This window comes from Danio rerio, chromosome 23, assembly GCF_049306965.1.
Source record: "Danio rerio strain Tuebingen ecotype United States chromosome 23, GRCz12tu, whole genome shotgun sequence".
NCBI classification, from domain to species: Eukaryota; Metazoa; Chordata; class Actinopteri; order Cypriniformes; family Danionidae; genus Danio; species Danio rerio.
The window spans coordinates 28742389-28756765 of NC_133198.1; the positions used below are offsets into that span (position 1 = coordinate 28742389).

General features: G+C 35.8%; 1 protein-coding gene and 1 long non-coding RNA gene across 4 annotated transcripts; one reads left to right on the top strand and one right to left on the bottom strand.

Moving 5' to 3' along the window:
- Positions 1 to 1456: 1456 nt before the first annotated feature.
- On the bottom strand, positions 1457 to 12636 carry LOC141380496 (uncharacterized). Of its 2 annotated transcripts, none has more exons than XR_012398549.1 (6): positions 12540 to 12636; positions 12163 to 12224; positions 11495 to 11554; positions 2993 to 3107; positions 2617 to 2728; positions 1457 to 1693 (listed from the first exon to the last, which is right to left on the bottom strand). It is a non-coding gene; the product is annotated as an uncharacterized lncRNA (long non-coding RNA). The 2 variants fall into 2 exon arrangements; XR_012398550.1 differs by having other exon boundaries at positions 11859 to 12224.
- LOC101885807 (uncharacterized) lies at positions 3507 to 10915 on the top strand. Of its 2 annotated transcripts, none has more exons than XR_001797417.3 (2): positions 3507 to 10689; positions 10791 to 10915. XR_001797417.3 is itself a non-coding variant. In XM_073939021.1 (2 exons), exon 2 carries the CDS (start codon positions 5738 to 5740, stop codon positions 10364 to 10366), a length of 4629 nt encoding a protein of 1542 aa, XP_073795122.1. In that variant the 5' UTR covers positions 3507 to 3567; positions 3669 to 5737; the 3' UTR covers positions 10367 to 10915. The 2 variants fall into 2 exon arrangements, 1 of the variants encoding a protein (XP_073795122.1); XM_073939021.1 differs by having other exon boundaries at positions 3507 to 3567; positions 3669 to 10915.
- Positions 12637 to 14377: the final 1741 nt, after the last annotated feature.

A 14377-nucleotide genomic window follows, 5' to 3' on the forward strand; every position in this document is an offset into this window, starting at 1 on the left:
ATATATTTTAACTATCCAATAGGTGGCACTATAACACAGTCACGAAAATCTTTTTAATCATTGCCTGGATACATTTAGGAATCGAGTGTGAAAAATATTAAAGATAAGACTTTTATGAACAGCAGGTAATCTTGAAAACATTTTTAGTTGAATGTGTCTAAATATTTACAATCCAAGGACAACCTTTACCATGTAATTCATTTTTAAAACTGATTGCATGGATAGTTACGTCATGTACCCAACTGAAAAATTAATATAGGCTACAATTTTTAAGCACATTTTCACAGAGACTTTTCCTAATTGACATCGTTTTTTCCTGAATAAAGAAACTTACCACATATATACTGAACATTAATTAAATACTGTAAGTCTTTACTAGAGTTCACTAAAAGTTGAATTGAGCACCTTTGGGCTGTGGCAAAATCAAGGGCCTTGTTAGGGTCGAAAGGGATAAGGGGCTTAGCCCCTTAGTTTTGTCAAGATACTGGAATTTCTAAATTCAATACCTCACAAAATATTGATATTTAAAAGACTACTATTTTTGATATATTAACAATTAAGTTTACTTTAAATGTCTTTAGAGGGAGATTTTTTTAGTTTTCCTCAAAATAGGTTGATGTGGGCATTGTAGCACTTTAAATGCATGTAATGCCTGTTTCATTCACACTTGAGCAGAAATTCCATAGATGCCTCACAAAAGTAGTAGAACATTCCAGGAAAATCCCTAACATGGATGAAGGAATCCAGCTTTTGCTGTAGTTGAATGAATGAAAATAAGATCTGAATAAACATAAAAAAGGCTTTAACTGGTCATTTACACGACTGCCACAATAAATGGTTTATATGTGTTATCCAGCCATTTTAGGTATTTCCATTAGAATAAAGTTGATTTATAATAATATAATAATATTAAATAATATCGTAAATAATTGATAAAGCATGTTATAATAGAAGCTATAAAATAATAAGCTAGATGCATGAACTTACTGCAATTTAACTATTACAGAAACAGATGTGCCTGGCTATATCATATCATATCTACACTGTAAACGATTTCTTGTTAAATTAACAGTAAGTTACTGGCAACAATTATCCAGTAGCTGCTGTATTTCATAAAACAGTAACATTACTGTAATACTAATTACATTAGTATTACATTTACTGTAAAATGTAATACATCATTTTACTGTTGTTGATTTTTACTGTAACACCAATTACAGTAGTGATACACATACTGCAAAACTGAAAACAGTATTTTATTGTACATTTTTACCATGAAGAACTACGGTATTTTAATGTTACTTTCATTATTACTGTATAGTATTTTACAGTTATTAAATGTTATTTTATTTTATTTAATAGTGCTACTTTATAATGGGTAAAAATGTTCAAAAATTGCACAAGTGTTATTTTACCTGTTCAAGAAATACAAGAAAAATAAAGAAACTGAAACTTTAACTTCACAATAAAGGTTTATTATGTAAACCCAACTAAAACAGTAGCAATAATTCAATATAACAGTGCAACAGAACACTAATAAACAATTGATCATTAAAACCAGTCAACAATTAATGCATCAAAAATTATTACAATTTTAAAAACAGGTGAAAATACTGCTACAAGACAGGAAATGATGAAGGCCAAATGATGTGGAAAGGGACAGTGAAAAAGGGCAGCAGCACTTCTGATGATCCTGCAAAAATGACCAGCAAAATCAATCACTGAAGTAAAAACTAATCATCCCTCAAACCATTTAATTCATTCAGAAACGAATCACTGCACTGTTGTTTTTATATATATAAAGATCAGCGGGCATTGTTCTTGAAGATTGCTAGTCAGGTGTCCACACAGGTGTGTAAAAAATAAAGTCTCATCTTAACTTAATGTCCGACTCTGTATAGCTCGAATATCTGATTCCATGATCACACTACTAGTGCTTCCACGGATTTAAGAGGGGTGAACACAGTTCATTCTCACTTTAAGATAGTCATATTTAAAATTAAATAAATAAAAAATAATCTAATTTAACGTGATTAATGTTAATTAAATACTTTTAGGCTTTTAACACGTATAAATCCACTTCTAACTTACAGATAAGATTGCGTTAGAGAACATGAAAGCCGTGGGTGATTTTTTAAAATAATGCTAATGATGAGTTACTGATATTTGGTTTGCATAAAACAAAGTAATCACTAAGCATTCATTTTTGGCAAAATCTGCAGAGAGGTTCAGCGACACGAGGAAATGTGTTAAAGTTGAGTAGAGAACTAAAGAGCAGTCTAGCCTACTTCATGAAATGTTTGTGGTAATATTCTGCTGACAATTTATATTACTGTATTTCAATATGCAGCAGTGATGGCATGTCAGCAAGACAAATAAACATTTTATCGAGTCATTTCATACAATTTATTTATTTATTTATTTTTTATACAAACCCTCTAGTGACATTTCCTCAAACTAAATCATCATAACGTTACTGTGCACAGCATCAGTAAAACGTTGAGAATAATTTAAATACTTAATTTTTTAAAACAGTCACTGCTGATTAGAAATTAACATTAAAGCTAAGCTTACAGAAATCCTGTATGCATGACAATATAAATATGTATTACTCACTGATGTCGAAGCACTTCCAGGTCATCAGAGATGTAGACAGGACAGAATATGTGCTATCAAATGAGCTCTTGTGCAGCCTTTGTTGGACATCCAGGTAGTATGTTTACCCACACTGTAAGAAACAAAAACAGAAACAATTTATTAAAATGTGAGGGATAGTAAACATGTTTGGTCTACAGAGAGAAGAAAATGTTTACTTTAAGCATTGATCCTAATGAAACTATTTCTCAACTACATTTAACCTTATCACGGAAACAGCATTTTTGAGCTTTTAGACCAGGGGTGCTCAACCTTGTTTGCTTTAAATTAGAATTAAAACAATAAATCTCTATGTCAAATAAAATACTTCAGATCTAAATAAAGCAGGTGCTTTTACCTAAAGGTTCCTTCCCTCCAGTTAGTTTGGCTGCAGATCCCTCCACATCTGTGCTTTATTCGGTTCTTGTCTTAAGAGTAACTGGTGTCGCATTCCAGGTCCATCACAATCTGGGCTAGAAGGACAATATGACAAAAGACAAGACACATATAAATAAGTCTCAGAATAAAATATTTAAAGGAATAGTTTACTATTTTGCCACTATTTACGTGTTTTAAACTAGTTTGAATTTTTGTTAAACACTAAAGCAGATATTTTGAAAAATGTTAGTAACCAGTAACTATTGACATCCATATTTGAACCAAATTTCTTTAAAAAATACGAGTTTGTGTTCAACGGAACAAATTAAATATATAACTATTTTGAAACAAGTGGAGGATGCCTGTAACTGCCCATGATTTAATGTACTCGCTTTGCTTGCCCTAATTGGAGTCACCACAGGAGGGCGCTCTAGACTAATAGGATTTAAGTGAGACAAAGCAGAGTAAGAGCAATTCACGTTTGTTCATGAGCTAACAGGTACAGCTCGGAAGAATGCCTTGAGCTTTTAGTGTCCCTTCGGCAAGCAGAGCGAGGTATGTTTTGTTTATTGTTTGATTTATTTGGAAAATGTTAGATGTTTTGTAAATGTTTGTTGTTTATTTTTCTATGTTGTTTGTTTGTTTGTTTTCTCTAGTTTTACGGTGCTTTGGTGCTTTTGGTGCCTTTGGTCTTTTGATGCTTCTGTGTATACAACAAAGAACTGAGACGATGATTTATGTGATGAGCTTTATTGCATCCAAGTAAACCTTTTTAAATGCACCCGTCAAAAACTCTCTGCCTATTCTTTGAAAGCTGAAGGGCTGCTACAGTAAAACTCGCTGCTACACATGGCGTTTGCATCACGTTGGTGATTCATCACATGAGTGTCATGTAACAAGCCTTCATCTCGTCTGTGGCACTGCATGGTATCTACAACAGACTGAATCTACACTAGGACGGCGACTTTACACGGTTAACTGGGAAAACTCTTCATGAAAGACTGAAAGGTGACTGCAAACAAACGTTGTGGACTCAGAGGTACAAGAAAAGGAAAAATATTTATCTATTTATTACTTTTGGGATAATTGCAATTTTTAAAGAAAAAAAAGGATTTATATTTGTATGCTTTGTTGAATTTGTATGCAGTAATTGAAGTTTGAGAATGAGGAGTGACTAATGATTTAAGTGCTCATGTTTCAAGGTGTTTGTGTAATGTTGGGCTTATATTCATGATGCATGTATTAGACAAATGTTTGCAATTTTTAAAGTGCTTAAAGTCTTAAGAGTTTATACTGTTGTTGCACATGTGATTTTGACTTATTACCTTTGCTATAATATTTTAGGTGTTTAAATTTGTCTGATGTAAGCAGGTTGCTGATTTAAGTTGTAGACAGACAAAATGGACGACACAGCGGAGCAAATGGCGGCACAAGCAAGTCAAAGGTCAGTTCTTGATAAAGATCTGAATAGTACAACAGAAATGCAACAGGTTAGATCAAGATCAAGCTCTCGAAAAAGAAATCCCACAGAAAAGGGTTTAGAAATGCAAAAACAAGAGACAAAAAAGCACGAGAAAGCCTTTAATAAAGCTTATACTTCCTGGAAGCAGACAGCTAAAGAAATTAGATGTAAATTAAAAGCCTTATGCACATGTGAAGAGCTTGAGCAAATTTTGAAAGACATTCAAACTAGTCAGGATGTTGTCACTCAACATTATGCCCCACTTCTGCGTAATCAAACTGCTACTCCAGAGATTGTAAGAAGAGTAGATGTTTGTTCCATATTGAGTACAGAAATTTGTGATTTGGTGAGCAAACGAATAGAAACTGTTGATGTCATTCAAAAAAGGGAAGTAGTTAAAGAGAGAGTTAGGCAGATATTGAACAAAGAGGAGTATGAGTCTATATTTGGTTGTACCAATACAGAGACCATTATCTCAGTATCGTCACAGACTGTAGAAAGTTCGTCAGCTGTCTCAGAAACTTCCTCTGAAGCTTCAAGTAAACGAGCTGATGCAGAGGCAGAACTTGCGGCTAAAGTAGAGCAGAAAAGGGCCATTCAAGAAATTTCCAATCAGCAAGCTCGACTAGTTAAACTGGAGAATGACTGGAAGCTGGAAGAAGCAAGAATGTTAGCGGATATTAAACAGAAAGAAATTGAAATGCGCTCCAAGTTAGAAGAAGAAAAAGCAAAATTGCAATTGTTACAAGCGGAAAAAGATGTCAGCGTAGCTGCAGCTCGAGTGAAAGCTTATAACAATGCAGAAAGTTGTCTTGAAGAGAGCAGTTTGGAAGACGACGAGACTGGAAATGTCATTTATCCTGAACGAAGAAAAGCTTCTAACAAACCTCAACGTAATCTTGTGATAAATCCATTACCTTCACAAACATTTCAAGAAGAAAAGAAAACTAAAGAGACTGAGAATTTAGCTCAAGCATTAGTGAATTCCTTAAGTATAAGTCGTTTACCTGTTCCAGAACCAACCACTTTTAATGGCGATCCTCTGAAGTTTATTGAATGGAAAATGTCCTTCACAGCACTCATTGATTGTAAATCCATCCCAGCAAGTGAGAAAATGTTCTATTTAAAAACCTATCTTGCAGGAGAAGCTCGTAAGGCCGTAGAAGGGTTCTTTTATAAGAACTCTGATGATACATATCAGGGTGCTTGGAGGAGAGGTATGGAAACCCATTCATTATTCAGCGTGCTTTTCGAGAGAGACTCATGAGATGGCCCAAGGTGGGAGTAAACGATCCATTTTCCTTGAGAGAGTTCAGTGATTTCTTGCAAGGTTGTGTTGAAGCTATTCCACAAGTCAAAGGTTTGTCCATCTTGAATGATTGTGAGGAAAATTACAAGTTGCTTAAGAAGTTACCAGAATGGATTGTCCGTAAATGGAACAGAATTGTTGTTGAAGAGTTGGATATGACAGGAGACTATCCAAGTTTTAAGCAATTTGCTGAATTCTTGAAGAAGGAATCAAAGATAGCTTGCAACCCTTTCACTTCTCCACTGCTAGCCAGTTCAAAGGTTCCAGATGAAAAGTATCTGAAAAGAGCAAAAGCTTTCAATATTAAGGCTCAAGTAAAAGATTCAAGACCAGAATTCAAGGTAACATCACCATGTTCGGTGTGTAAGAGTGAAATGCATAGTATCGTCAAATGTCCTATCTTTGCAGAGAAGCCTATGGATGATAAAAGATCTTTCATTCGTGAAAATCACATGTGTTTTGGATGCTTGAGAAGAGGGCATATTTTTAGGCACTGTAGGAGACGGCATATTTGTGGAACATGTGGACTGCGTCATCCAACTTGTCTACATGAAGATAAAAGCAAATATTCAGAGGTATCCCAAGCAGATATTACAGCAGAAGCATATACAAGTCAAGAAGGCCAAAGGGCAATGTCTTATGCAGTAACACAACATGTCTCTGCTACTTCTAGTATTGTTCCAGTGTTTATCTCCACAGTAGAAGAGCCACAAAATGAGATCCTTACCTATGCCTTACTCGATACACAAAGTGACACAAGCTTTATTTTGAAGGATTTTATTGATGAGCTGCAAGTGAGCAGTCAAGCGGTGAAGCTGAAACTCAGTACTATGACAACTACAGACACGATTACTTCAAGTAACAAGGTTAGTGGTCTGCGAATCCGAGGACTTCAAGGTGGGAAATGTATCCAAATACCTCAAGTGTATACGTGTGATTTCATTCCTGTGGATAAAGCTCACATTCCAACGAAGAAAACTGCATTATGCTGGTCTCATCTTAAGCACATAGCCAATGAAATGCCACCACTTCAGAGTTGTGATATAGGACTATTGATTGGATATGACTGCCCTTCAGCGTTGGCTCCCCTAGAGGTCATAATTGGTAAGGAAAATGAGCCTTTTGCACAGAAAACTGCTCTGGGCTGGAGCATTATCGGTCTTTGTAATCCCCACTTGGACAGACAAGGAAGTCAAAGTTTTGTTCATCGAGTGTCTGTGAAAGAAATGAGAGTTCCAACAGCTAATGATGTCTTGAAAGTTTTGGAGTGTGACTTTAATGAGAAAAGTTATGAAGACAAATATGTGTCACAGGAAGATGTCCGCTTTATTCGTTATCTCAGTGATAACATCAAGCATAAAGAAGATGGACATTTTCAGTTACCTCTTCCTTTCAAGAGCAGCAATCCACCTTCACTCCCTAACAACAAGAGGCTGGCTTTATTACGTCTGCAGCATTTAGGTAAGAAGTTAAGGTCAAATCAACAGTACCATGAGAATTACAAGATTTTTATGGAAGAAATGCTCAACAAGGGAGATGCAGAGATTGCTCCAGTAATACCTGATAAAGAAACAGCTTGGTATATACCACATCATGGAGTTTACCACCCTCACAAGCCAGACAAGTTAAGAGTAGTATTTGATTGCTCATCAAAATTCTGTGGCATATCTCTTAACGATACTCTTCTTACTGGTCCAGATTTGATTAATTCTCTGGTGGGAGTACTTTGTAGATTCAGGAAGGAAGCCGTTGCTGTGACATGTGACATCGAAAAGATGTTTCATCAATTTCATGTCCCCCCTGAAGAGAGAGATTATTTAAGATTCCTATGGTGGAAGAATGGGGATTTGAAAGAAGAGCCCATTGAATATAGAATGACTGTGCATCTTTTTGGTGCAGCTTCATCTCCTGGGTGTGCGAACTTTGGCCTGAAGTATCTCGCAGAGAAGTACAAATCTGAGTATTCTGAAGCCTCTTCATTTGTGAATAATAACTTTTATGTGGATGATGGCTTAATTTCAGTTCCATCTATACAGGAAGCTAAAGATTTGATTGCAGAAGCTAAAACCCTGTGCAAGCTTGGAGGGTTACGTCTCCATAAGTTTAACTCAAATGAGAAAGAAGTCTTGCGCTGTGTGGATTCGTCAGAGTGGGCGGTTTCTTCTAAGCCACTAAATTTGACTCCTGAATCGTCTGGGCATGTTCTTGGCATACAGTGGTCTACAAAGGATGACACATTCAGTTTCAACACTCAACTTAAAGATCAGCCTGCAACACGTCGAGGTATCTTGTCAATTGTATCTTCCTTATACGATCCCATTGGATTTGTTGCTCCTTTCCTTTTGAAGGGAAAGTGCATTTTGCAGGAGCTCTGTCAGAGAAATATGGAATGGGACGATTCTCTCCCTGATGACTTAATTCCACGGTGGGAGGAGTGGAAAAATAGTCTCCAGGACTTGAAAGATTTTACTGTTCCAAGATGTTACTATCCTTCGTCCTTTAGTAAGATTGTGTTGACAGAGTTGCATCATTTCTCAGATGCAAGCAACCTTGGTTATGGTGCATGTTCCTACTTAAGAGTCAAGAGTGACAAAAATGAAGTGCATTGTTGCCTAGTAATGGCCAAGGCTCGAGTGGCACCTATAAAAATCAAGAGTATTCCAAGACTGGAATTGGCTGCTGCGGTGGTTTCTGCTAGACTGAGTGTTTTGCTAAAAGCTGAACTGCAAATGATGATCGATCAAGAGTTCTTTTGGTCCGATTCCCAAGTTGTTCTTGCATATCTCAACAATGAAGCAAGAAGGTTTCACGTGTTTGTCGCTAATCGTGTTCAATTGATCAAGGAAATTACAAATACAAGCCAGTGGTATCATGTCAACACATCTCAAAATCCTGCTGACCATGCCTCTAGAGGTTTACTCATTTCAGAGTTGAGATCTACTAACTGGATGACTGGACCTACATTTTTATGGGACCAAGAAGTGTGTCCAGCTCCAAACACTTCAACTAAATTACTAGTAGGAGATCCTGAAGTCAAACTTGTACAGGTACGGCTGACTAAAAGTAGTGATACTGCTAACTTCCTTGATCGATTTGGCCACTTCTCTTCCCTGAGAACTCTAATCAATGTTGTTGCTCGAATAAAAAGGCTAGCATTAAGGAAGAAATGTCTTAAGGATATTGTCACCGTTGAAGAACGCAAGTGTGCATTACAGGCTGTGATTAAGCTTATTCAAGAACGAGCCTTCTCCCAAGAAATCCAAACAATCCAAGGAGGTAAGGCTCTTCAGAAGTCCAGTTCACTTTTCCACCTGGATCCCATCTTGAAAAATGGTCTTCGTGTTGGAGGAAGGTTGAAAGGATCATCTCTTAGCGAAGAGGTTAAACATCCATTAATTTTGCCCAAAGAGAGCCACATTACCAACCTTATTCTAAAACACTATCACAGCAAAATTTGCCATCAAGGAAGGTCCCAAACGCTTATGGAACTCAGGACACATGGATTTTGGATTATTGGTGGCAGTAAGTCGGTTGCTAAGTTAATCTACAATTGCGTTCAATGTCGGAAACTCAGGCGACCAGTGGAGGAACAACAAATGGCAGAACTTCCAAAAGAACGTACTGAAGCCTCTTCCCCGTTCTGCTACACGGGTATGGATTGTTTTGGTCCATTTATTATAAAAAAGGGACGAAAGGAGTACAAAAGGTACGGCCTTCTTTTCACTTGCCTTTCATCACGAGCAGTCCACATTGAAATGCTTGAAGACCTATCAACAGACATGTTCATTAATGCTTTGAGATGTTTCATAAGTCTGCGAGGAGCTGTTCGTCAACTTTATTGCGACTGTGGTACAAACTTTGTAGGAGCTAGAAATGAATTCAAACAGGCTCTTAAGGAATGCGATGTCAAAACACTGGAGAGATATCTTGCGGAAAATCAGTGTGAGTTTATCTTTAATGCTGCCTCAGCTAGTCACTCAGGAGGTGTCTGGGAACGCCAAATTAGGATTGTGCGTAATGTGCTGAATTCTACTCTTTCTTTGTGCCCTGGTAGACTGGATGACTCTTCTCTAAGAACATTGTTTTATGAAGCGATGGCTATTGTTAATAGTCGACCATTAACTGTGGATGGAATAAACGACCCAAAATCACTAGAACCTTTAACTCCTAATCATCTTGTTTTACTGAAATCCGAGACTGCTCTTCCTCCCCCAGGGAAGTTTCTAAAGGAAGACGTGTATGCTACAAAAAGGTGGCGCAGGGTTCAGTACTTGATTGAACAGTTTTGGAGTCGTTGGAAAAGGGAATATCTCCTGAATATATCCACAAGACAGAAGTGGCACGTACCTCGACGTAATCTTAAAGTAAATGACATTGTAATCATTAAAGATGACATGCTTCCTAGAAACAAATGGCAGTTAGGTAGGGTTGTTGAGGTTTTTCCAGGTAACGATGGCCTTGTTAGACGCGTTAAAGTTCAAACAGGAGAACAAAAACAGAAAACGGGGTTGGGGCACCATTCTTCACATTCAGTTATTGAGCGACCAATCCAAAAATTGGTTGTAATAGTTGAGAGTGATTAGTTGCAACTTTCTTGCATCAGACAAATAATGTTAATTTTGTATGTGGATTTATTTTGTGAGTTAAATTTGAAGTTAAAATCATGTATGATATTTGTTTTGTTTGTTTGATTCATACCATGATTTGGTGGGAGTGTAACTGCCCATGATTTAATGTACTCGCTTTGCTTGCCCTAATTGGAGTCACCACAGGAGGGCGCTCTAGACTAATAGGATTTAAGTGAGACAAAGCAGAGTAAGAGCAATTCACGTTTGTTCATGAGCTAACAGGTACAGCTCGGAAGAATGCCTTGAGCTTTTAGTGTCCCTTCGGCAAGCAGAGCGAGGTATGTTTTGTTTATTGTTTGATTTATTTGGAAAATGTTAGATGTTTTGTAAATGTTTGTTGTTTATTTTTCTATGTTGTTTGTTTGTTTGTTTTCTCTAGTTTTACGGTGCTTTGGTGCTTTTGGTGCCTTTGGTCTTTTGATGCTTCTGTGTATACAACAAAGAACTGAGACGATGATTTATGTGATGAGCTTTATTGCATCCAAGTAAACCTTTTTAAATGCACCCGTCAAAAACTCTCTGCCTATTCTTTGAAAGCTGAAGGGCTGCTACAATGCCAAAGATGCTATTATTTTCATTTTGGGGTGAACTGTCCCTTCAATTCAAGTGTCAAGCAATAGTCATAAAAACTGATGTGTCGCTTGAGGAAAACTAAATCAAGTACCTTCTTTGAACAAGCAGAATCATTATGCCATTGTATTCTGTGATTCTCTTTTACATTTTCCCACTATAAAATGATAGCTTCAACATGCAATCCATGTTAAGACAAAAATGAATAGCATAAAATAACATATTGAACTAAACTTACAGTTTCCAGGCTGTTTGAAAAAAAAAAACACATATACCCAGTAAAATTGCTAATAAACACAAAGACAACAGTTATAGAAAAAAATGTTTGTCTAATATTTACTCAGCACTTGGTAGGCAAATAGCATAGCCGTGGCTGTTTTAACACAAGATTTGTTTTTATCTTAGGAACTGCTGGAAGAAGAAAAAAGGTTGTACATGAAACTCCTCACAACAAATCTGTGAACAACTTGACATTTAAAAATCTAATCAAAATGAGGAAGACATCAACATTACCTTGAATAATAAAGTGAGGAGTGATTGGTAGCATCAGTTTTTCAACATCAATTACTGCAGCTGAAAAACAGATAAATATAATAAGAGTAAAATAAGACTTAACATTAATTAATCTAAATCTATGGTACAACCATACCAATCTGTATGGGGTTAAAATACATTTGTACACAAATCATTCCCTGACCCCATCAATTTCTCTTAGAATAGGATGGATATATATATATATATATATATATATATATATATATATATATATATATATATACATATATACATATATACATATATATATATATATATATATATATATATATATATATATATATATATATATATATATATAGTGATAATGACTTTGGCTTACATCTGTGTACTCAGAACGTACACTCACCTCAGGTACACCTGAACACCAAAAATTAAATGTACAATTAATGACACACTATACATCAAGCTCATTAACATTATTGAGAAATAGACAATTAATATGTATTTTGTTAATATTAAAGTTAGCTTAAAATAATTCAACTGCATTTAATTTTCAGCTCCATTTAATAAAACAGTTAAGACTCATTTCATTATGAGTTTAGTTTAAATAACTAACTTACCGTTGAAAAATTTTACCATAATGATAGCTTAGTCATAATGACTATGTGAAGACCAGAGCTTACCTTAACGGTAACGTTAAAGGTTTAACTTTTCATGGTGACTTCGCCTTCATCTCAGTGTTGTGCTGAAATAGAGAATGCATTAATGCAGTTACAATAAGTTAAAGTTATTTTTTATTCAGGTAACTTAACGTATGGTCAAAAACTCACTCAAGATAAACTCACTGTATCTAAATACCTCGCAAACACTACAATGACCGCCTGGCGTCTGTTATTTCTTGTTTAAAATACCTTTCGTTAACGGACAGCGTGACACAACATAAGAACCTAACGTTACAACTAATGTCACTTGGTTAATTCTTTTAAATTACACACACAATACACAGAAATATATACAAAACAATCCTTCAACGGACAGAGTTTGACTTTAAAACACTTACCGAGGATGAATTCGCTGGATGAAAGACGACAGGTGAATTTCAAATTAGGAGAGCCGTTGCCTGCATGTCGAGTCGTGTCCGTTCGGTTCTATGAATCGGCTCCTTAGTGAACAGTAAAGAATCGAATCCGCCTAAAACCGATTCCTTGTTGTATATGATTCATTACTATTTCGTTATACTGCTTGGCCACACGCATTTATACACTAATTATACACTAATTGCATATTGCTGAGTGTGCTTGTGAACACGTGTGATCAAATAATTCCCGAGCAAACGGTTCAATTCGGTTCAATACGATTCAGAGTCGCTCGAGTGCTGAACCGAACCAGTGCAAACGTGATATTGATTACAATATAGTAACATTGTTTTTTATTCATTTTACCAGCGAAATTATTACATATATCTGACCTTGACAATACGAATAAAGTTCGTTTGAAGTGTTTTGAAAATTATATATAAATATATATATATATATTTTTTCTCCCAGAATTCATTTCACATCAACAAGCAAATGGTAATGGCGGATGAGAAAGCCCAGCTAATATTATAAATATTGCGTTTAATATGTCACGAAATGAAATTTTAACAGTGTTTCATGCGAGAATGTAGTTCTTACAAACTCAAATCTGTGGTTTATTTATAGATATCATGTGTAAATTTTAAGCGTGCTTTGCCGATAGCGGAGATTCTGACCTCCAGGGTGTCCATCATCACTCATGTATCCGGCGAAACGAGGTTATAATCGGCTAGACATGTGAGACTTCCCCCAGTCTTAGATGGCTCTATAATGAATGTGTTATGAAATTTAGTTTTAACCGTTTTTCATGCGGTAATGTAGTTGTTTTAAACTCAAGTCTGTGGTTTATTTATAGAGATGGTGGGTATTTTAAAATATTGTTTTGAAAATGCGGAGATATGTGACCTCCATGGTGATGACGAGTGCCCTAACCTCATGAATCCGTCTAAAGCAGGCTGGTCATTATGACATTTAAGCTGACTTTGGTTTCATGAATCAATTACTTTTGTTCCAGTTTACGTTTTGGTTAAGCACAAAGTTATGTTGATTAAAAATGATTTAATATTTTCATGTTAACCTTATAAAATTAAGGTGCAGTACACCCAAATATGGAAAACCAGGGGACAGCTTTATGCACTGAACAGTCTGAAGAAACTGGTTATTTTATTTTTCTTCACAAAATAATTTGTCAAAAAATAAAATAAACATAATAATAATAATATAAAGTGTGTGTAGAGTTTTTCATGGTCATTTGCAGTACTGTATTTAGATGCACAGTAACTGATTTTTTCCCAAAATTCATTGTAAAATCTGCAGTAGCATACTGTTAATCATGTTCACAGTATGGAAATGTTGAGAATACATTATCATGCTGTGAAAACAGCAATATATACAGTAACACACTGTGCACAGCTTATACAGTAAACAACTGTTGAGAAATGCAGTATAATACCGTGAAAACAACAGAAATCGTTTACAGTGTAGATAAATATGTGTAGATGTCATATGTAGAAAGCTAGTGAATAAAGTGCTAATTTTAAGGACTTCGATAACAAAATAAATGTTATACAACCTATTTTTATTTCAGTGCAACATCTTCCAAAAGGTCAGGGGCTTTTGACAATACATCAGGGGCTTAAGCCCCCAAAGCTCCCCCTTGCAACACCATTGGGCAGATTAGTAAATTTGCATCATGGATGTGTGGCTGACAGATCAGCTGTGTGATACTTTAATAATGTTGATATGGACCAAAGTCTCTGAGCAATGTTTCTAACCTTTGTGAATATATGCCACAAAAATAAGGTTGTTAATGCAATCAAGT

Coding starts and splice junctions, on each gene's coding strand:
- LOC101885807 (XM_073939021.1), top strand. CDS start 5,738: ATGAGATGGCCCAAGGTGGGAGTAAACGATCCATTTTCCTTGAGAGAG.